The sequence below is a fragment of the Xyrauchen texanus genome, chromosome 31 (assembly GCF_025860055.1).
Source record: "Xyrauchen texanus isolate HMW12.3.18 chromosome 31, RBS_HiC_50CHRs, whole genome shotgun sequence".
In the NCBI taxonomy this organism is placed as follows: domain Eukaryota; kingdom Metazoa; phylum Chordata; class Actinopteri; order Cypriniformes; family Catostomidae; genus Xyrauchen; species Xyrauchen texanus.
The window spans coordinates 35219331-35243415 of record NC_068306.1 but is presented as its reverse complement, the minus strand read 5'-3'; the positions used below and the strand labels follow the sequence as shown (position 1 = coordinate 35243415).

Here is a 24085-nt window from a genome sequence, read left to right as displayed (position 1 = left end):
TAGTAGCGGGAGGCGGAGGGGGAGGGTGTCACGCCATGTGAACTTCAAACTAAATATTATTGCGAGTAGCCTACGTTCTTCGAAAACCTGCGTGACAGGCTGCGTCATGAAGATTATTGCATATTCATAAGGAAATATTTTGTTGTTGTTGAGCTGCACCTAAACTTGTGTTGCCTACATTTAAAATTACATTCGGGGCTACATTCAAAACATTCGCGGCTGAAGCCCCAGAAAAATGACCTGGTGACGCAGATGTGTTTCTCCCACAAAGTTACCAAATGACTGCAGAAGACTTGGAATATAGCAGTATGTACTACTTTTCTGATACTTTTAGGATGCTTTTGCGTCCTTTGAAAGCTCCAGTACCCATTGTGACGAAGAGGAGGGCATGGCCGGGCCGTAATGATGGACGCCTGGTGCTGAATCAGCCTGGAGAGGGATAAAGAGGAGCCGGGGACGCCAGTTCAAGAGAGAGAAAGATGCACACAGCAATCTTGTGTGTTTGTGTGTTTTGTGTTATGCTGGAAAGTAGTTTTATGTTGTGATTTGTTCATTTGCGTCATTAAAAGTTTAAGTTGACTGTTCAGCCGGTTCCCGCCTCCTCCTTGCCCATTCTGTGAACCCATTACATTGATGCTGAAACCCAGGATGGAGGAGGGATGAGATGTGAGAAATCCCTAATCGCTGATGGAGGGTCACGGCGCCGAGGAGGTATGGTCCGGTGGTACTGGAGCGGATCACCAGAAAGCGGAGGAGCCTGCTGCCTTCCACCAGGAGATGTTACCATCTGCCAGGAAGTGGAGGAGCCTCTGCCGCCTGCCAGGGGGCGATGGAGATGCTGGGGGGATGTATGCCGGGAGGTGGAGGAGCCCGCTACTGTCTGCCAGGAGGCGAGGTCCAGTGCCATCGTCCGGCATCACGGAGGACCACTTCACAGCTGGCTGAGGACCAGTCGACAGCGTGTTCGGGTACGGCGAGCCAATTTTCTCTCTCTCTCTCTCTTTCTCTCTCTCTCCCTGTCCCTCCCGCTAGCTCTTTCTCAGGAAGCGGGAAAGGACAGCCGAAAGGGCAACACCTCCTCTCTAGGAAGGGAGGGGTGGGGAGTAAATCAGGCTTGCCTGAATCGGCCCAATCATCCGGGAGGGGGATAAAGAGGAGCCAGGGACACCAGTTTGAGAGAGAGAGAGAGCGAGAGAGAGAGAAGGATGCAGCAGTCTTGTGTGTGCGTGTTTTGTGCTGGAAAGCAGTTTTATGTTGTTTTGTTCATTTGTGTCATTAAAAGTTTACGTTGACTGCTCAGCCGGTTCCCACCTCCTCCTTACCTATCCTGTGAACCCGTTACACCCATTTAGTGGAAAGGTGAAAATGACAATGACAATTGTAATTTTTGGGTGAAATATCCCTTTTAAAATGTAGCAAGGATTCATTTATGTAGACTATAACAGAGAATACGCCATTGGTGGTTTTTTGTTGTTTTTGAGATTAAAACATAAAAACAATACTTATAACCCATGGTTATGATGAATTAATTTACTGTAAAGACCCTTTCTGTAGTTATACATTAAGGTACTTCGTAAGGACAGGATAGGTGGTGCCTATGTGCTTCTGGTTGTAGTGATGACAGACTATCTCCACCTCATAGACATTAAAGGAGACTTTCACGCACTCGTTTGGGGATGTGAGGAAACACAGAGTGTACAGGGCAAACTCAAACTCAGGGCTCACACCAATGAAGATGCTTCCTTTAGGTTTAATACCATTCTTCCAGCTGAACTGGAGGGCTAACATGTGCTTATTCTCATCCGGCTGGGAATCATATTGAAAAGAGAAAAAATATTAAGCTATATGCTTTTTTGAAGGATGGATGGATGGATGTGCGTCCCTCTAAAAATCAGTAGACTCAGTAGCCATCCAGCAACAGATTTCAGTATATCTACTAATAGATCAGTAATCCCAACAGCAAGTTATTACTAATTAAACTATAAAAAATAAATAAGCAATAAACAATCCAACTCTAACTGGTAAATGTAGTTTTCCATGATATCAGAAACATACCTGAGGTGAGTTGGCATTCACACTATATCCTTTGTAGTGAATGTGTCCAAGTTTCTCTTGTAAGTACAACTGAATCCAGTTATGAAAACCAATGACAGTATGACCTCCTCTGGTCTCGCCTACAAACACATGCTCAAAACCAGATGAGTCCGGTCTTGTGCGGAGAGAGAGATACAAACGAAACTTATCTTTCAAAAATGACTTTGCATTACCTAAAATAAAGCCTTCTTAACCCTCTGGGGTCAGAGGGTGTTTTGGGCCCTGGAGAAGTTTATATCATACAGCATACAATTTAAATACCTGCTTTAGCCGAAACAGCATTTAAATGTAACTAAAACTTGCTTATTAGGAGTCATGTTTCAAATGTCAATACTCTGAATCCTGGCTGGCAAGTCTGGAAACAGTCCCACTAGTAAAATATGTACATGTTTATATAAAATAGCATGTCAACTAATGAAAACTAAATGACTTACTCATCCGAAATTGTCTCTCTTCAAAATACAAATGTTCATCGGAGTCCCACTCTTCATCTGAGGAAAATGTTAACTCATTTTTACTATCCAGGAGTTTCCTCGCCTTTGTATAGTTACAAATGCGCAGAAAAGTGAATTGTGTTTAAATCAAACACATTATACACACAATCGACCGTCTCAGCACATTAGCGTATGAATGGTGGGCTCTGCTGGTGGGTGTGATCACATTAGCTATTATGAGCTGAGCTAGTAAAAACTGTACATCGCTTTTATTACATACAGATTACATTGCAGGAGAATATTTGTTTTAATTTTGAATAGTTTTATTTAAAAGTTTTAAAAGATTTCTTTAGACATAAGTTTCATGTTTGTGTGTTAAGTATTCGCGGAGTTTCAGTTCATTTTTGTGACGTGTTTCAGAAATATGCTCGTGGAGACAGAGACGTCTGATAGCTCACACTTTTTATTTTCTTTATTTTACAAAAGCACAAGGTTTTGTTGTTATTGTGAGTACACAAATAAAAGTACACCCTTTATAGTCTCTATTGATGTCTTACACTTATCTGTATGCCACAAAATGATGGAGAATTTTATGTTGTTTCCGCTGTAATGACGAAAATATCCAGCAGGACGTGCGGCGCATCCGTCGACCCCAGAGGGTTAACTTAAATTAATAAATTGACATGTATTGAAGTAAAATCCTACCATTTTATAGTAAAAAGGACATAAATATTCATCGGTTTCTAACCACACCTATCATATCTCATCAGGAGACATGGATTTAACCACTGTAATCTTATGGATTACTTTTATGATGCCTTTATCCACGGAGAAATCTGGTCCCATGTTGGCCCTCTCGGGGTTATGGGGAAGAACAGGACGTCTTCTGGTCACCATTGACTTGCATTGTATGGACCTACAGAGATTAAATATTCTTCTAAATATCTTAAATTATGTTCAGCAAAAGAAAGAAAGTCATCTACATTTGTGATGGCAGGAAGGTGATAAATAATGAGTGCGTTTTTCAATGTTCACAAAGAATTAAAAATTGCAAAAATAATGTTGCTAAATATGGCAGAAATGTATGATGCCCAAAGGCACAGTGTGTCTTAATCATTGTGAAACTGTGTTTTCTTAATGGCATGAATCACACTGAAGGCCCAGACTTTAAATGCACGTCGTTCCACTGGTATATGACTTCAGGGGTGATACGACTGCTTGCAGAGTGTCCATTTATTTCTGTTTCGTTATTTTTATATATTCATTTTATTCATTGCATCACAAATAAAATGTCATGGACTCAGTTGGACTCAGGAAAAAATCCTGAGTCCCAAAAGCTTGAGTCAGAGTAAAAATGCATCTGAGTCCGTGACAAGTCGAAGTCCATTAAAATCGAGTACCCCAACTCTAATATTGAGTTTTGAACAGTTGATTGAAACATTCATAAGGTCAGTATGACTGATGAGATCAGAATCAGTGTAAACTGATGAATATGATCAAAGCTCATCTCTCCATTAGTCAAACTCAACTGTCTGATTTCACAGAATAAAGAGACAAACAGTGAAACTGAGTTCAAATATTTGCATCATCAGGTTGGAGTGATTGTGTTAGAATAGAGCAGCTCCATCAGCAGATGTTCACCATCGTAATACCATCAACATTTAAAAAAACCTAATTTGTGCAAAACATCAGTTCCCCTTCTGCCACTCACTCGACGTTGTGTCGATGAAGTGACACTAGGGATCGATCTGGAGTACCCGACACACCTTCAGATCTTTGAGAAAAGGCCAATGAGAATTGCCGAGTTGAATTTCAATGCCACTTCCCCGACATACGGGTATAAAGGGAAGGATGGCAGCTAATTCATTCAGATTCTTTCTTCGGAGCCGAGCGGTCACACTACAGGTTGCTGAGTCGTCTGCTCATCACCACCTTCTCTCGTTCAAGAGCATTTGCTGTTGGGTTTACGATGCTTTCCAGCGGTCTCTTTCCTTCTGCACTCCACTGCAGATTACACACCTGGGCACTTCGACAGTGCTTTTGAACGTCGCTTAAAGGTACGTCTTTTTAAAGATGCTGTTCTGTCTCTGTGCAGTTCCTGGATGTGGTCATTACCTCTCTGCCTCTGACATCCATGAGCACTGCCGCATGTGTCTTAGGCAATGTCATGTTGAGGAAGCGTTTGTGGATGGTTCATGCCCTTACTGTGAGAGCATGACTATGGCCTCTCTCCGAGCGCGGCTCTCCTTCTTCCGAGGGAGCGCCTCCTCAGCTGTCCCCCTTCCCGGCCTCGCTACCTACAGGTGCTGATGTGGTTGATGCTCAGGACGTTGCATGGGCATCACTGAGTAAGGTCCCGCCGGGTAATTCCCTACGTGCCGCCCACGATGTAGTGCGCTCGCTGGCTTCTGTCCACCTCTGGGATGAGACAGGCAACTCGCCTCAGTGCCAGCCTAATGTCTCTCCCGGAGCTCGAGACCCGGACGAGATGTTGATCACTGCATCGGAGGATGTCCTGGCGGTGTCAGATGCGGAAGACTCGACCGGACTGCCGCCTTTGGGTGTGAAAGCCCGGACACTGAACTCACTGCCATGATTTCCTGGACCGCTGCGAGTGTCAGGATTGAGTGGAACCCTCCGCCCACCCCTGACCACTCGCGGCTGGATGACTGGTTTCTCGGATCTCTCTCCTCAGGTTAGATCGCCGACGTTGCCGGTCACCGCTCCCGCAGCCACTGAACACCGGTCGATTACAGCTCCGGCATTACAAACGCAGCCCCCCGCCTTCTCATACCCGGCTGCACCACACTCATGTCTCCGGCCAGCCGCCGGTGACGAGTCTCAAGGACACCCCGAGAGGCCTTCCTCCTCGGTCACCGACCCACCTAACGCTGGACACACGGAACAAGGTAAGTGCTTGGAGGTCTCCCTCAGCGCTCCCGCCTCGGGTCGCAGCCCTGCTCCTCGATGCGGCTTCCCTTGCTTCCGGATGCAATCCTCCCCTTAGTGCCCCTCGCCCGGAGCTTGGGCGTGTTGTTATTGCCTCCCAACATGTCGTGCTGGTTGACCAGGACCATCCGACTCGGCTATGTGATTCAATTCGTCAGGCGTCCACCCCGGTTCCACAGCGTTCTCTTCACGTCGGTGAAGAACGAGAATGCCGCTGTTCTGCATGTGGAGTGTCCCTCCAGCCATGGAGTTATAAAACATATGTGTATTTTATGTTATTCTTCTTTTAAGAGGGAAATTTGAATATATTCACAGTAAGACAACATTGATATCAAAGCTCAGTTATAAAGTCAGTAGAATTAGACAAAGTAGGATAATGAACAAATGTTGCTTTGTATCCTATTATTGGGGATGAGGAAATAACTTTAACCCTTACCTCTTCAAGTCACATAATGTCAAATACAATATGCTGCTTTAAAAATGTATAAAACACAAGAAATATTGTGCTTGAGTAACGTTGTTAAATGCAGACAAACAATAAAAGACTGTCAAACGATTAAATACACATAAAACCGAGAGACCCATACACAAGAACACACAGTTGAATCAATACAGTGTTCCAGTATTATCTGAAAATGAAGACAAATGTCTCAAAGGTTTGTGTGAACTGTGAATATAATGACAAGTGTCAGTCTCTCTCTCTCTCTCTCTCTCTGTGTCGGTGCAGATTTGAATCTCTTTAGTTAGATTACTTCAGCATTCAAACTGTGTATGTTGATAAATAACTAGTCAGTCACTGTGATTTTGACAATCTTTGAAGCTTGTCTGGTATAAATTGGCCAATTTATTATTATTTTTTGTTTTGTTTTATATTGACTGCAGAATGTTGTTGTGATGACATCACAATCAGCCCAGTTTGATGTCACCCCCACTTCTAAACTCGTTCTGGTGCCGGTGGTTCCCGGGCTGTTTTCAAAAACGATTAACGACTCAATAGAGCAGAAGTGAAACTGGTGTGTTCCGGTTCAGATCATTTAACCAATCAAACAGTGAATCTGAGAGTGTGAAAATCACATTTGCATTGTCAGTGTGGAATGATTGTGTTTCTCTCAGAATAGATCAGATCTGTCTCCAGTGACCATGTTCAAACCACAAGAGGATTCATTTAGTTTTACCAGTAAATGCATCTGTTCAACTATTAACGTCTCAAAACTTTTTTAGATTTCTTGATCAAATACTACATCTAATTTTCTCTGTTAGTCCCTGCTTCTGACCTTTGACCTCATTCATCATGTTGACCCGTAACAATTTTACCGTTTCATATATTGATGCCGCTCACTCTCATATCTAATTGTGCCATTTGAATTTCCAGAGACCTGTAACATCAGACAAAAACAAAATGTTGAATTGTTCAGATGCAAACTCACAACATAAATAACATAGAACTTTTTTTATTTTGACATTTAAACAAATTTACATTATGACACTTTGCATTGGCGGCACATGCTTCAGTTGTCTGAGAGTTTTTATTAGTTCAGTGAATTTGAAGACTGAAGACGGAAAACTTCTTCATCCAGAATCTAAATCCACAGCAGTCATGACTGTCATCACCATCTTCATCTGGATGTTAACTAGCTACTGTTTTAGAGGTAAGAACAAATGAAAATTAAACTCATTCTACACTATATAACTGATCATGTGTGCTAGAAATGATTTCCCACTGAAAAGGAAACCAGTTTGTCTGAACTTTTACTAATATTAATGTTTTGTCCTTCTGTAGAATCAAGAGGTTCAGGGACAGTCACTCAAACACCTGCAGTGAAATCTGTTCATCTCGGTGACACGTTTACTTAGGGTGACCAAAGTCTGGTTTTCCAAAAAGAAGACACCATGAAAATTAGAAGGATGGATGACAAACACGCAATGCGGCCGCGTGCTTCTCTCTCAATCTGGCGTCTCCGGCTGCCCCTGATCTCGCTCTCCCGCGGATCACCTGATTCAGCGCCAGCTATGCTCCATCACGTCACTACTTACAATTCAATATGACATAAAATAGTGTCCGGTTTGGGACGCACCTTTATAGTCCCTCCCTCACTGTCACAGTATTAATGATTTATTCATTACATTATGCATAAAGTTAAATGCATTTGAATTATTATTCATTATGAACATATTTCTATAGCATATTTAAAAAGAAAACAGAATTTGACCAAAGTATTTTACAGGTAAAATAGGGGAGACCGGGTTTGGGTGGCATATGCTACTTTTTATTCTTTGTCAAATGTCTCTGGAGGAACAAACACTAACAATAACATTCAATGCAACAAAATATTTACTGACTTTGGTCAGTAAATTATTAAAGTTATGTTATGCATTAGTGGAGTTGCACAGGTTGTGGTGTTGATTGGGACAGAGTAAAAATAGATTCAAGAGTAAAGAAACGTAGAAAAGGACAATCAACACGTTTGTGTTATGATTATGTAATTAATACGTTTATACTAGTACAATTATGATTAATAGACGATTCATTTATGATTTGGGACTGAAATGAATAATTTTCTTGTTTAAACTTATACAAACTGAATAAATAATAAATGATAGTAACTTCTTGTATTATTGGCTTAGCTTAACTAGCTTAGCATCAGCTAGCATTATTTTAAATGACACTACTCTGTGCTGGCTCAAACTTGTTGGGTGATATACCAGGTGCCAGATCTTGCAAGAAAAGCAAGCTCAAAATAAGGGACTTGCCTCACCCAAAATAAACAATAATGTTTTGTCCCATGTGGGGAATTAGCAGCATAGAATCATAACAAGCAATGTATACAGTAGCCTCTATAAAAAATAGTCATTTTAATAAATGTATTCTTTATATTATATATATCCCAACAAATATTTAAAATTATTTTATTTTAAATACTTTATTTTATTTGTATTATTTGTTTTATGGCAGATCTGCTTCTCAGTCAAAACTGACAGCATTAAATCTTGTAACGGTTTGACCTAATCAGTTGGTGTCACGGTTTTTAAATCCTATGTCTCTTCCTTGTCTCGTGCTTTGTTTATTACTTGTGTGTGTGCGTGGATGTGTGGGCGTGACGACTCGTTACCGTGATCAGCGCTCAGCCACAATCACTCCTCTTCACCAGCTGTTACTCATTTCAATTCCCTTTAAATACTCACCACTTTCTCATCTCCTTGTCAGATCGTTGTTTGTGATGTCCGGTTGTGTTCATCCCTCTGAGTTCCAGTCCAGTTCCCCTCGTTGTCCCTGTTTCGTGTTCAGTTGGCTGTTACCCGGATTCGTCGTGTTTGTTCAGCACTCTTCATCACTCTTCTCACCCCATTCATCTGACCATTGGAGCTCCTGCGTTACTAAACCTTCACCCCGGACTTTTCCCCAATCTTCACATTTTGACTGTCAATAAACTTATTGTCACTTGCAACTTGCTTCCTAGCTTCATTCGTGACAATTGAGGTGCCAAGCAGGTGATTAAACCTACTACATTTTTTCAAACTTTGAGTCAGACAACCATACAAAGGATTCACACATTTAAAGAAGTAGTAAACCTTAATATGTGGATGAAGTATTAATACACCAACAGCAAGACATGTAAAATTAAATATCAATCAACCGATTATAGCAAAATGATGACATTGTTTGATTTTGTTTGTTGAATACAGTTAGGAAGGTAGGGAGAATACCCTCTGAGGTGGGGCAGGCCATGGGATTTGTGCTTCTAATGCTTAATGGATTCTAATAAAGGCCACGACACACTCACGGGTGAAGTTCTTCATTGTTCTTTGCTCAAAGCCAAAAAAGAAGTTTGAAAAAGTTGAGCAACAACATACTGTTTGCAAACATTCAGAGCATTTAAATATGAGGACGCTCAAGACTACATGTGACAATAAAATGTGTTATCATCGAATGAATGCCTCATTCTGTGAGTCGAATTTACACTAGATCAGTAATAGAAGCTGTTTAAACCACTCGATGATGATTTAAAGTCATATACAGCATATGCATTAGATTCAGGGTGCTAATTCACTAACTCACGGCCATAATATGCACAGATTGCACTCTGTCAATATAATTTATGATGACACTGATACTGCTGCAAAGCTGGGTGTATAAAAGAGTGTTGATGGGTAGAATACAGACAAAAGAATGAGAGGCATATCTCACTTTGGGCAGATGTGTGAATGGCTTTCCATTTTTGGAAGTTCACCAGTATCAATTTCATAGTAGTCCAGCAATGAGATAAAGGCTTCAATTAGGCTACACAATAACATTAGCCTACCTATTGATCAAAAAAACTTCTTGTTTACTACACATACTTGTTTAGAATCCATACTATTTCCTTTCTTGTCATGGCATACTAGATCTAAATATGATAGTGTATTATGTATAAATTTACACACGAAAATGTTGATATCGGAATTTGTTCACATTCTGTGTCATGGAAACACATGAACCCAACTGTCATGACCCAATTTGTAACGAACTCTGATTCTCAAGTTCACCCCGCCCCCTCTAGCTCTCACGCTCCCTCCCAATCACCAGAGTATTAGTTTCACCCGCACTCGTTCCAATCACTAGATTATTAGTTTCACCTGCACTGCTCGTTTTCCCCTATATATACACGCTGCCCGTTCTCTTCAAGCTTGTTGGTTATTGTTTAGTTTACCCCTTCGCTTTGCCAGCTCTAGTGTTCCCCTAGCTTCCCCTGTCTTTTCAACTCGCTTGTTTCGTCTGTATATATATTCTGATTCCCCGGCTTCGACCTTTCGCTCCCCTTGACTACTCTTCTCTGGATTTGCCCTTTTGTACTTTTGCCTTGCCTGCAAATAAAGCAGTTTTACTTTACATTGTGACTGTCTCTTCTTGTGCGGGTTACACAATTAAAGGAATATTCCTGATTCAGTACAAGTTAAGATCAATTGACAGCATTTGAGGCATAATGTTTATTACCACTAACATTTATTTTGACTTGCACATTCTTTAAAAAAAATTAAATAATAAAAAATAATAATAAAAAGAATCTGGGTGAAAGTGAGGCACAATGGAATGCAATGTGTTGAATGTTCAAATACTAAAACATATTTTAAAAGAAGAATTAATGCAAGTGCTTTTATAAAATTATAAGCTTCACACTTCCACCTTTAAACCCTCCAAAAATTGCCTCACTGTAACTCATATGTTTGCCGCCTTTAAAAAAACAATTTTTTTTTTTTTGTCTTGAAATAATTTTTTGTGGTAATCAATATTATCATGCCACCCCCCCAAAAAACACTAAAATTTAAACAAGAGGGAAAAGGCCAACGCAGAGCGGCAGTGAGAGGAGAGAGATGAAAAAAAAAAAACCTATTCGCCGGTTCTCCAATACACCACCGCATGGTCCTCGATCACTTCTCCACCCTCTCAGGCGGACGACATGCCGCTTCTCCCCGGGCGGACCGGAGTCAGACTCACGACCCCCGGCAGTCAGAACGCCCCTCGGCGTTCTCGGCGACTTGTGGGGACACTCCTCCGCCACTGGCAGCGGCCCTACCGCTCCAGGCGGTCGGGGAACACTTCCCTCCTCCCCTCGAGGACGGCGGTCTTCCTCCAACCCCTCCGCGTTTCTGGGGGATGGCAGGGCTCTCCTCCGCCCCTGGCAGCGGCTCCATCGCTCCAAGCGGTCGGGGAGTCCAATCCCCACTCGCCTCGCGGACGGTGGCCGTTCACCGCGTCCGGGCGGTCGGTCTACTCCCTCCCCCGGTGGATGGCAGCGGCGCTCCCCTGGGTGGACGGCAGTGTCGAGGACTCCGGCACCAGTGTAAAGCAGTCAGTGGGAAGGAGGCGGCGAAAACCGGCTTGACAATATAAATAATATTTTAATGAATAATTTAAACCAAAAGACAAACACACACACACATGACGGACATATCTGTAAACGATCTCTCTCTCGACGCACCACCGTCTGTCATCGGCCTTTATGTCATCGGCTAATATTTAATTAAAAGATATTATGAGACATTCAATGTCTCTTCACAAACACTATGGTGTAAAGTGACATCACTTCATAGATTCAATGTATTGAGCAGCACTGATGTGTGTCATGTGAAAGACCCTTAACATGTATAAGTATCACTCATTTTAACACATTAATCACTGCTCTTCACAATAACAAAAGTGACCGATTATGTTTCAAAACGACGAATTTCTCTGTAAGGTGAGGAGTTTGGATCCCTGAAAAAAAAAAACAAATTCATGCATTTATTTATTTTGTGGAATCTGATAATTTTCCTCAGCACACCTGACATTCTTTAACATACAGCGGTTGGGAAAAACTGCAGTAGATCTGCTTCTTATACTGAATTCAGTGGATTATGCAAGTTTGAATAAAGAAGGTAAGGATGTTGTTGAAACTCACTATTATTATTAGACTATTATTGTTGTCTTTTTGGTAACACTGGAAACACTGTTCAGACTGAAGGAAGACTACAGATCTACTTTGTTCTTTTAATGCTTAAACACTTTAAAGTCTCTTGGTAGATTTCGGTCATGAACGACTCAAAATGATTCACTGACTCACTCATAGCACATAAGACGCTCATTTGTTGCCACCTAGTGACATTTCCAGAAGGGGTCACTTAAGTTTTTGGCATTTCAAGAACAAATCTACAAGTTAGAAAAGAAGAAAATGTGTTGTTTTTTTCATTACCATTTAGCACTATTACCACCTGTGACACAGATTAGCCTACTTTTTTTTTTTTTCCCCATAGCCGAATTTCAAACATTACAGGTAAACAAGCTACTAAGATGGGCAGAAAACATGGACAAGTTCTTGAAAATGAAAAGTTAGCCTATGTGGGATAGTGGTGTGTAAAAAGTGTGCCGTGGCAGAATTTTTTTTTGGGAAACACTGGTGTAGAGAAACTGAATTAATCTCATCACTCACCCAAAACATAGAACTGAACATATTGTATACACCAAAACATACTAAAACCGGGGTTCCCACCCTTTTTGAAAAGTAAAAACCATGACTTTTAAGATTGTATAAATTTCCATGTTTTTTCCATGCCTGGAACACCATTTAAGAATACCCTAAAATTTCCAGGATTTACATGAGGGAACCATGTAAAACAAAGATAGTAGCATTACTGTAAAGTTCTTGATCTTTACATAAATGCATATTCCTGTTTAATAATAATTCATTAGAATCAGTAGATGTTTTCTTGCCATAGTGCATGAAAATAGTGAAAGAAAAAAAAAATACTTATTTGAATGGTGTATACATTCAAATAAGCATTTATTATTCACATTTCTACATAACTAGCACAGAGTTTTTCAGGTCTTATCTGTTTTTTTTATGGAACACATGCAAAAGTGATATTTTAAGCTTTCAACTGGTGCCACATATGACTATTTTTGTATCCAGGGACTTTTAGATTTTAAGTGTAAACTCATTACATACACCTGGCCACAACCAGTGTGACCCGAGAGTTTAATGGGTTAAATTATTCAATACAATACAATGCATGTTATTTGAGCTGTAACATTGTCTAAATTGTTCTTTTAGTGGTGGGACTTCTTTCTAGGTGGATGAACTTCTAGTTGTATTACAGACGTAACTGCTGTGTGAGAATGTTTCTCCATGAAAATAGAACTTTTCTGGTATCCCTGTACTTATCATGCAAATGTTACCGGGTTTACACGGTCATGACAGGAGTTGAAAGCTTGAATACAACCTTACTCAATGTTTATAGGCAATTCTTCAGATCTTTGCAAAACATGTCTTAATCATTTAAGAACACTAGTTTGGGTCATTTTACATTCATAATTTAAATTTGTATCGTTTCAATCAGTTTTTTCATTCTGGGCAGCAGTTAAATGTTTTAGCTTTACCAAACACAGCTCTTCAGATGTGATGGTCAAAACACTTCAGAATTATTTAATATAATTAAATCATTACACTGACAGTTAACCAGTATGTATCTCCTTTTGTCCTTTGACCCCATAAAAAACTTGTACCTCTAACACAGGATCCAAGGAGCAGAGTTATAAACATTTTAATAAATTCTTCATTTTGTATACCAAAATGAACGGTTTATTATATAATTACCATCATCATGTGTGACTGGAATGTACAGAAAATCAGAGTTTCCATCATTCACACTGGTTGCGGAGTAGAAAAAGAAACAAAAACGCCAGGACTACACACAAGAGACCACACACAGGCCATATAGCCAAAAAAACAATACACCTTTTCCATTGAAATACAGCATAACATTAACTCAACTACTACTGCCTCTAGAACTCTTCTGTCTGCTATCATTCAGTTCCTCTTCCTGTTTTAGCGCTTCTTTGCAAAAATCTGGTGTTTGGGAAACAATTATGGATTTTCAGATCAAAATAAAAACATGTTAAGTTAATCTAGAATGAAATCTTCAAAACCATTAAATGCAAAAAGTAGAACATAAGACACATAATATATATTAGTGGTTTCAAAATAAGTAGTTTTCCAAGTCCATCCTGTAGAATTTTGAAAAGCAATAAAGACCAGGTTTTCATCCTGTAACGTTTTTTTTTTTTTTTTTTTTTACTTGACATTTACTTGAACCAAACATGCATCAATCATGTTGAGATGCTTATTGTTTGAATACTTCTGTTTTTTGTTTTTTTTTATCTTAAATGCCAGAAGCATTTAAGAGGCATGAGAGAGGCTGGGGTGGAGCGGGCCAAGCTAACTTAGTCAATGTCCATTTAAGGAAGCTTGGCATCTGTGATTTCTGGGCTGCCCGTATGGGCCTCTGGGCCCTCCTGTCCATTTACAGGTCCATTCTGTTCAGCAGCCTTCTTCTCCTTGGGAGGCTCCACTTTGGGCTTAGGTTTGGTGGCAATATGATTGCAAGCAGAATACAGCTCCTGTATGGGATAAAGATTTAGACAAGCTGAATATAAAGTTAGCAGAAAACAAAATGGGCCAAATTACCAAGAGGACCCATCGTTAGTCCACAGGCCAAAAATAGAAACTTCAACGATTTCTTAAATGCCATGCATTTCTTATATGCTGTTGAAAAAAAAAAAAAAACATGAATGCTTAAAGTAATGTTGCAAGTTCCCAAAACAAATCAAGTCACAGTTGCTGTAGATTACCACAAAATATTTTTGTCATGTTTAAAAAAAAGAGCAAATATTTATTTTTACAATCTTATGACAAATACGGCTTAATGATATGTAAAAAAAAATTATCGATAATCGCTTTAAAAAAATAGCGCAATAATGTCATCCCCCCCGCCGAGGGTCGGTGAATAGTTTTGCTTTATTGATTTTGCTTTCAAATTTAAATTAATTTATTGTAAGATAAAAAACATAAACAAAAAGACATTTCTAAATTCAAATTGCACTTTAAACTAAACAAAAAGCAATAAAATAAATCGTATTTAACCACCTCCCCAAATCCAAAAATGTACAGTCTCCAACGGCCTCCATTTGACATCACGCAAGTTGTCTGTCAAAGACAACAGATGGAAAATTACTAATAGCCTACAGATTAAGAACAAAAGACAGTGAATCAGACACAAGCATTGATGGCTTTTCTTTTGCCTGTTCTTAAAAATATAATAAAGGGTGTTTCTTCAAGCGTGTGTCTTTGTGACTAACAGCATTTCTTGTCATGTGTCACTTCGAGACATCTTACGCCTGCCTGTTGTGGGTAGGTGAGCAAAATTACCCACGCATGAATTAGTGGGAGCTAGTTTCACACCCTGGGCTACTGTTTAATATATTTGCTGAATTCCCAGATCCATGGTTTTGCCATTTCCCGATATTGTCGATCATCGTCTGTAAATTGAGTGTCGCAATCAGCATCAGGACATTTATAAGATATCATCGATATCCGATAACATCGTCCTGTCACTCAGCCCTAATGACAAACATTAATTTAATTGTGTTCTTTCTTTTTGCCATCTTTGAAAGCCTGTGATTCAGGCTGTGTTTGCTCTGTGTCCCTGCTAAAAATGTTAGTTCATTCCACTAGATGGCAGCAAGTACTAGAAAAAAAATGTGAAATGTGCTCTAATGAGTCTAGGTGTCTTTGGAAAGAGGAGATACTCAGATTTGTGTTGACGTAAATAAAATATTTAACTGTCAGTGGTTGAAAACATGCTGCTGATGATTGCTTGCTGTGCTGCATATTAAATAACCCATTAAGACAATAGCATTGGATTGTTCACTCAAGCAAGCTAGTCTAGCAAGTTAGCAAGTCTAAACTAAACTAAATTTGCTTATTTGGAAGAAAACAGCCTATGGTAAGAGCTGATATAGAGTTTGTGGCTACTTGAGGCTTACAGAAGCAGCGATCAGAACAGACATGAGACTTTTCCCTTTTGTTGTCTTACAGAGATCATATTTCACTCAGTGATTATTTTGATAATTTTTTAACTGTGATGTTACTGCAATACATTCCTGAGCATGAGAGCTTTTATTTGATATGACTTGTCTATTTTAGTGCTATATGAAAAACATTTATATTCATATTTCTACGTCATTAGCACAGGGTGGCTCATTTGCGACACAGAGGTTTTCAGGTCTTATCTTGTTATTTTATGTAACAAATGCAAGACTGAAGAGTTTCTGAGAAAAGTTCAGATTCTAAGCTTTTAACTGGTACCATATATGACTATTTATAGGTGTTTTCCCCTGTAGGAACTTTTCCTAGTTCCTGGAACCATTTCAAGTTATTGTTTTTCCACCACGTAACTAGTTCAAATTGGAAATAAAAACTGAAACACACTAAGAACTTTTTTAGTATCTGCTCCTGATGTCACGACTGGTGTGTAAGCAGGACAAGACAGATGAGGAGTGCGGATCCAAACGCGGTTTTATTTACAAGTAAAAATAAACAAACACAGGAACGAAAGAAAAGGTCCACGATGGGAAAATTAAACTAAAGCACGAAACAACATTCAGAAGCATGCCAGTGAGAAAAACAACCACGAATGAGAAGGAAACCTTGAGTGAACACAAATTAACATCCAGGAGCAGAGAACATGAAACGATAACATTACCATTCAACGAACGACCAGGAGTTGAAAGCAAACAGGGTTTATATACACAAGGACAGGATGATTGCAAACGATAAACAGGTGCGAACAATGACACAATGATGGCAGTGATGAGGGCAGGGAACTATGGGAAATGTAGTGCATGACAGTGACATGTGAAACGTGGGGCAGACAACAGGGAATCGTAACACCTGAAGTGGTACTTTCCTTGCAAAGTGGAGCTATTTGGGTGGAGTCAGAACATCAAATGCTTCTCGTTGGTCAAGAAAAATCCATCATCAGCCATCAGACATCCGATACCGGCAATTTTTAAAAGTCAGGTTTGTAAACTACAATAAAACTTTTGTTGAGCTTTTGCTACTGAAGGCTTTTCAAATTGAAATGGATAGATGGACAGACACATCTGTGCAGGATCTGCTGATTATTTATGGAGAAGAAATGCAGCGTGAGTTTAAAACATCATCCAGATACAAGGTGGGATTGCCTCGTGAATAGGCTACTGGAGTATGAAGTATCATAAAATAATTTATGTTCCATGATTATCATTTATATTGTTTGTGCATTGTATTATGTATATAGTTTGCTCGTTCTACAGTTCAGTACTTTAAATGTTTGAATATAAATATTGAATATAACTATACACCGACAATGTTTAAAGGCAATTCTAGTCTCACATTAACCTACATAAAGTTTATTTCTTGAGGCTACTATGAAACAGTATGTATTCCAGTGCATTGCATTGGCCCATAGACCTCCACTGTAACTACAAAACTCTAAATGCAATTTTTGTTTGTTTTTACAAAATGAGGCAGGAGTCAAAACTATTTTCCGTGGTGATCAACAGCATAGTGCTTAGCTTGTATTGAACCCAGAACATTTATTTAATTAGTCATAATGTCTAATTTTCCAAGTTTGTACCTTTGTTTTGGCCTGAATCTCTTGTGTTCTGACCACAGGGTCCTGGCTGAGACTCTGTTTGCTCTGCAGATTCATTTTGTTGTTCAACCAGGTCATAGCTTCATTCACCTGCTTCTCAACTTTCATGACCTCCAGCTCTTCCAAATGATCATACAGCTCATCCTGAGATTAGAGTTAACAGAAAGTTAATGCAAAGTTTTTAAATATAGATTTTAGCGGCTTTCTAATTTTCACATTAAATTACAGAACATCACCTTGGCCTTATAAGCCTCTACGACTTTCATGTACAGCTGAATTTGCCTTCCAAGCTCCTCAAAAGCTTTTGGTCGCACATCAGCCTCAATATATCGGCTCAGAATAGGCTCGCCCAGTTTCTGTGAGCAAAGGGTTTTAGTTTGTTTAATCATATATTCATTTATTATTTTCCTAGATAGCGGTCTAAAATTTAAACAAATCATTGCTGCATCCATATTTACCTTCAACTCTGCCAGTTTATCAACATACACTTGCTTCTGCTGGTCCTCTCCTTCTTCATATAACCAGTTTTCTGTGTCCTCCAGTTTTAAGGAGAAAGAATCTCTGTCCTGAAAAACATTATTTATTAAATGAAACAATTCAATCCAGATCTCAACTTGCAGAGATAACTGTATGGATAAGAGCAAATTACTTTTAGACACTTACAGCCTCATTGACAAAGTTCTCCAGCACTCCATGCAGTTTGTCTCTCATTTCATAAACATACTCTTCTACACAGTTCTTAGCATCATTCCTTTCTTTCTCCAGCTTGTCCTGCATAATCATCTTCCCCTGTACATGAGAACACAAACACTGAATGTAAGAATGCAGAATAGGCATCTGGGATGCTTTGTGGGCAACAGAAATGGCATACATGTCTGACGTCCATTATTATACAGGGATGAAAACTTGAGAGGTAAAAAATGTGAAGAAATTTCTTTGTATTGAAACACTTTTTTTGTTGTATTTAATGCTTTTTTTAAGTGTTTAAGCTTAAATGTAACCCTTTCAAGTGTTTAAAAAATGTTACCAAACAATTCGTGCAGATTAGCTTAATAAAAGGTGACTAGCCAAAAGGCGAGTAGTTTGCATCCCTGATTAAAGTTTAAAAAGCAGGTAAATACGCTTCAATTCACATTCATGTTGAAAAAGACAGTATGTATTCAAATGCAACTTTGAAAGGACAGACCATTTTTAGCAATCACCAGCTATTAGAAACAAATGATACAACATACATTCGAGTGAGTGCTGCTTACGGCATGATGTTTGGGTGGTTGCTAGACAGCTGACAAGGTGTTTTGAGGGGTTGCTAATGTGTTCTAGGTGGTTGCTTATTGGCTCAACTCAAAAAATGTCACCTCCATGTCTCTATGATATTCTGCTCTCTAAATATGGTTTAGATTCTACTTCAATGTATATCTATGAGATTTTTCACACATGTTACCATCCTTAGCATGCATCACCAATTATTTAAAGAAACGTTTTTGGTTAAATATGAATTAAGCTCAATCAACAGCATTTCTGGCATAGTGTTGAGAACCACAAACAATAATTTTGTCTCATCCCTCATGATTTATGAAAAAGAAAAAATCTTGGTTACAGTGAGACACTTACAATGGAAGTGAATAGGGCCAGTACATAAACATTCAAATGGACACTGTTTCAAAAGTATAGCCACGGGATGTTAACATTGTGTTAACAAGTTTTGACTGTGATAAAATTAGCTTACTAACCTTCTGTGTTAAGTTATATCCATTATTGCAAATACGTTATAATGATGACATAATGCTGATGAACACTGTAATCTTGTAAATGCCTAAAATCCCTGATTCTATTACACTAAAATCATGTGAAAACGTATAATGTTTACGTCTTGTGGCTATACTTTTGAAACAGTTTTTTAACGTTTAACTAGTTCTATTCACTTCCGTTGTAAGTGCCTCACTGTAATCCAGGATTTTACTGATTTAAAAAAAAGGAGGGACAAGTCAGTTAATGTTTGTGGTAATCAACATATGCCACAAATGCTGTTGATTGAGTTTAACTTGTATTGAACCTGGAATATTCCTATAATGGTGCAGACATAAAAAGTATAAGTAACTTAAAACCACATTGACAAATGTGAAGCTGGAAACAGGGACAAATAATTCTTAATTTATTCTACTGAGCAATAATCAGAGTCAATGACTGTGGTGCTATTTGAATCCGGTCATCTTTCTTGAGGGATGTGCAGTACCTCATTCTCCACAAACAGATTAAGCATGTCATTGGCCAGTTGCCAGTGCAGACTGTTCTCGATTGGCAGTTCCACTGTCTTTGTCTTCACTTTGGCTTTCTTGGCTTGTGGTGGCTGGTCATTCTTCTTCTCCTCCTGTTTGTCTTCTGTTGAAATCTGAAATTGATTGAGGTCACAGTGAATTATCCATTTTACTTTACTACACCCCTTGCTTTCTGCCATATAGAGGGTGCAGGGGTTTATAATCTGTGTAAATCATCTGGCATACAAAGCTGGAATGTGGTCATTTTGGATGGTACTGCACAACAAGCAGTGAAAATTGACAACACTTATTTAAAAGGTGCACTCAGTAATGTTATTTATTTATTTTAAAATAAGTAAAATTTACAGTAAAGATAGCTTTTCCTCATGGAATATTTAATCATGGGCTACTGCGAAAAGCGCATTTCCAAAATGGCATCGGTAGCTGAAAACGTGTGTGACTAGGTGTCAGTATAAGTCTAAGAAGACTGCCATATTGGCCAGCAAACAACAAACAAATTTACTAAGTGCACCCTTAAATACAATGTATCTTGTATCAGTGTGTAAGTGTATACACACACCTCCATGTCTTCACTGTCTGATTTCTTGTCAACGTTTTCTTTCTGATCATCAGCTTGAGCCTTCTGTACTTCTTGATCCACTTGCATCTTGTTCTTTTGGGGGCAAATATGATAAAGTAAGGCAGTATTATGATCTGGGGTTGCTTCAATTGGTCAGGTCTAGGCTCAGCAACATTATGCGACAATAAAATTAAGTCAGCTGACTACCTGAATGTACTGAATGACTAGGTTATCCCATCAATAAATGTTTTCTTCCCTGATGCACAGGCATATTCCAGGACAACAATGCCAAGATTCATCAAGCTCAAATTGTGAATGAGTGGTTCAGGGAACATGAGGAATAATTTTCACACATGTATTGGCCACCACAGAGTCCTGACCTTAACTACATTGAAAGACTTTGGGATGTGCTGGAGAAGATTTGACAGAGTGGTCCGACTCTCCTGTCATCAGCACAAGATCTCTGCCAAATGTTAATGCAACTCTGGATGGAAATTAATGTTGTGACATTGCATAAGTTTGTCGAAACAATGCCACAACAAATGCGCACCATAATCAAACCTAAAGGTTGTCCAACTAAATATTAGAGTATTACTTTTTGTTTGGCCAGGCAGTGTATGTTATTTTGAACTTATCAGTAACTGCCAATAACTGTGGCTGATGTGATTATACCGAAGTGATTAAAAGATTAACGGGTGGCCATTTACATATTTCAGGTGAACACATGGTACTTTTAACATTATTTATGGTAGTTCCATTCTGCTTTAAAGTGTTGGGTATACAGGCCCATCTGCCCAGCCAAGCCTCCCTCAAATTCGTCCAATGGGATTGAAAAGTGCACAGTGAGAGTTTACAGCCTCATGAAATGCGCCATGATGATGTCACTTTCATCTCACTTGTATGGCCATGTGGAGAATAAACCAGGTTTAAATGAGGGGTAAAAACAACAATTGTCATTGTGCCCACAAAGATGTCTTTACCTCATCCTCCTTGGTAGGAGTCTCTGTCTCCATGGGCTCTTCTCCTTCAGCAGATTTTAGGACCTCCACCAGGGAGGCACTGGACACGCTGAAGACCCCGTGCACATTCACACGTACCTTCACCTTCACCTTGGAGCTCTCACCTGATGGCTGAGGTACCACCTTCTGGATGTTGAACTGGCCTGAGGGCAGGCAAGAATTACAGTGAAGCGCATGTTCTCGCAATTTGCAGTTGAAATCAACTTGAAACTTTAACTTTTAACAATTTAACTTCCATAATGTTGTATACTTCAGAGTATATTCAGACAGTGAAGACAAGGAGGTGTGTGTATACACTTACACACCGTTACAAGATACATTATATAACAGGATATTCAAGAAAAAAAAAAAAAAAAAAAGTTGGGCAGGACTTGATTTTATCCATCGGGAACTAATTGAATTGTGAAAAGTGGTCATTCCGAACCAGAAAGTAGCAGTGGATTACTCAGGATTACCCTCCTCCTGAAACACCACCAGGACAGACTTTTGAGGAGGCTTTTTGACAGAGCCTTGAGGCTGAAGGTCAAGATCACCCTGGAAAGTATTTCGACAATGGATGCACGGTTTATCGAATTCCACGATACAGTATATCGCAAATAAATTTTGCATAAATAAATTCAGGGTTACAATGTGTGATTTTAATGCATTCATTCAATCAAAATAGTCATTAGTTCCAACCCTAAAGCCTTCCCTTTGTCCAGATGGCATACTTTTTCAGTTTAAAGGAATATTCCGGGTTTAACTCAATTGACAGCATCTGTAGCATAATGTTGATTACCACAAAAACTAATTTAGACTCAAAAAAGCTAAATCGATGTTACAGTGAGGTACTTACAATTGAAGTGAATGGGGCTAATATGTTGAGGGTTTAAAAGGAGAAATGTGAAGCTTATAATTTTATAAAAGCAGTTACATTAACTCTTCTGTTTAAACTCATGTATTATTTTAGCCGTTAAATTGTTTAAATCATAGTTTTACGGTCATTTTAGGGTTCGTTGACTACATCGTCATTAAAAAGACGAGTCCCAAGTCACTTCTATTTTAAGTGCCTCAATGTAACACAGATTTTTGCTTTTTGTAAAGAAAAGGAGAGACAAGTCAATATTATTTTTTGTGGCTATCAACATTGTCACAAATGCTGTCGATTGAGCTTAACTTGAACCCAGAATATTCCTTTAATACTTTAGATTCTGTTCAGAACAAGCTTTCCTTTTTGTATCTTCATTTTTAAGGCCCTATGTGGTTCAATCCTGGAAATATGGTGCTCTCAGTAGCTCCATGTAAATGGTTAAAACCAAATGTGGGTCACATGTTATAAGGTAGTTTTCTTGTCCAACAAAACAAAGCTCTAATGTACAAAGTGTTGAAACTAGAAATGTATCTTTCACATAAAATGTCCACTTTCAAGAGTCCAATAATCCACTATTATTAAGTGACACGTGACTCTTCGGTTAGTGAAATGTTAATTTCAGAAACATTCATCTGCAAAGCTCTAGAAGGTGGGTCCAAGCGCAATATATTTGTTAAGTTTAATCTTGAACCGGTTCAAAAGAAGAAAATGTATTAACTAGGGCTATCAATCGATTAAAAATTTCAATTATATTAATTGCATGATATGGTGATTAATTCATCAAATTAATCACATATTCAAATATTTGCTGAGAAAGCCCCTCAAATAACAATAATTCAATATAATGACATATTATAAATAGTTCTATTTAAGTCAATTTAAAAATGATATAGATTATAAAAATAATCATTCAGATATTTACAATGCATTACATTATTGTCGCAGACGAGTAAAGCAATGAGATGAGACAAAAAAAAATGGATTTAGAAGGCAACAATTTTATTTCCATATTGTTGAACATACTGTAAGACTATCACTGATTTACAGTCCACAACAATTCATTTTGCAATTGAATTCAATTAGGGCTGTCACGGTTATGACATTTGGCTGATGAATTGTCAAACAAATAATTGTGATTATGATGATTAATTATCTGTTTTAGGGCTGTGACTATTCATTGTCATATAATTGTGTGGTGTGCTTTTTCTGCATGTGTGCTTCATACACCTTAAGAGGTCATTTTTATATATTTATCTTCAAGTATATAAATCAAATAATAAAATATGGATATGTGATTTCCTTTTAAGGCTTAAAAAAAAATTATGACATGAAAAATAATCAAAATATTTCTATATACTTCAAATAAGTCTCTCTTTTTTGTCATCTTTAGTTTGTCCATTTTACATTTACCATATATTTTTAAAATAAAATATAGTTTATATATGTATTATATATTATACAAATGCATAAATATATAATATTTACATTATATTTGTATTATATTATGCAATAGTAAAACATTTCTTTCCTAATTTCTTCACTTTCACACATTATTTTAATGCTCAGATTAACCACGATCCCTTGTTTCTCATGAAGCAAAACCTTTGAGATTTAGTTTCATCATTTTATCACACCACAGAAACAGAGAAAGTGTATGAACCAGTAACATTTGCCATTTCACGATCGTTTAAAAGATTTGGAGATAATGGCTTTCAATGTGATTCTTCGGAGTCTCAGAAACTCTGAAATAGCTTTGTAACCCTTCCCAGACTGATGTATTTCAGTCACATTTTTCCTCATTTCTGGAATTTCTTTTGACCTTGGCATAGTGTGCTACTGGGTGAGACCTTTTAGCCAACTGAAAAAGTTTAGGTGTTGATTTGACTAAACAGGGCTGGTAGTAATCAGGCCTGTGC

At 38.6% G+C, this 24085-nt stretch overlaps 2 protein-coding genes across 2 annotated transcripts in view; both read right to left on the bottom strand.

Annotated features, from left to right (window-relative positions):
* Positions 1 to 1554: 1554 nt before the first annotated feature.
* Positions 1555 to 5723, bottom strand: LOC127624930 (uridylate-specific endoribonuclease B-like). The gene is made up of 3 exons (XM_052099856.1): positions 5572 to 5723; positions 2056 to 2209; positions 1555 to 1806 (listed from the first exon to the last, which is right to left on the bottom strand). The coding sequence occupies exons 1-3, from the start codon at positions 5721 to 5723 to the stop codon at positions 1555 to 1557; spliced, it is 558 nt and encodes a 185-aa protein (XP_051955816.1).
* An 8320-nt stretch (positions 5724 to 14043) lies between these two features.
* The window catches only part of LOC127624771 (heat shock 70 kDa protein 4-like), a 36398-nt gene continuing 26356 nt past the window's right edge, over positions 14044 to 24085 (bottom strand). The window contains exons 12-19 of the mRNA XM_052099643.1: positions 21281 to 21462; positions 20301 to 20393; positions 19699 to 19854; positions 18129 to 18254; positions 17924 to 18031; positions 17702 to 17821; positions 17448 to 17609; positions 14044 to 14388 (exon numbers count right to left, since the gene is read on the bottom strand). Of these exons, the coding sequence (XP_051955603.1) occupies positions 14227 to 14388; positions 17448 to 17609; positions 17702 to 17821; positions 17924 to 18031; positions 18129 to 18254; positions 19699 to 19854; positions 20301 to 20393; positions 21281 to 21462 (1109 nt within the window). The 3' untranslated portion in view covers positions 14044 to 14226. The remainder of the gene's footprint in view (positions 14389 to 17447; positions 17610 to 17701; positions 17822 to 17923; positions 18032 to 18128; positions 18255 to 19698; positions 19855 to 20300; positions 20394 to 21280; positions 21463 to 24085) is intronic.

What these genes read in the sequence shown, in the direction of transcription:
- LOC127624930 (XM_052099856.1), bottom strand. Translation starts at nt 5,723, where the DNA reads ATGGCTGGAGGGACACTCCACATGCAGAACAGCGGCATTCTCGTTCTT. An exon ending in CCAGCACGACATGTTGGGAG is followed by an intron (nt 2,210 to 5,571) that starts GCAATAACAACA and finishes TCTCCGCACAAG; the next exon opens with ACCGGACTCATCTGGTTTTG. An exon ending in TGAATGCCAACTCACCTCAG is followed by an intron (nt 1,807 to 2,055) that starts GTATGTTTCTGA and finishes TATGATTCCCAG; the next exon opens with CCGGATGAGAATAAGCACAT.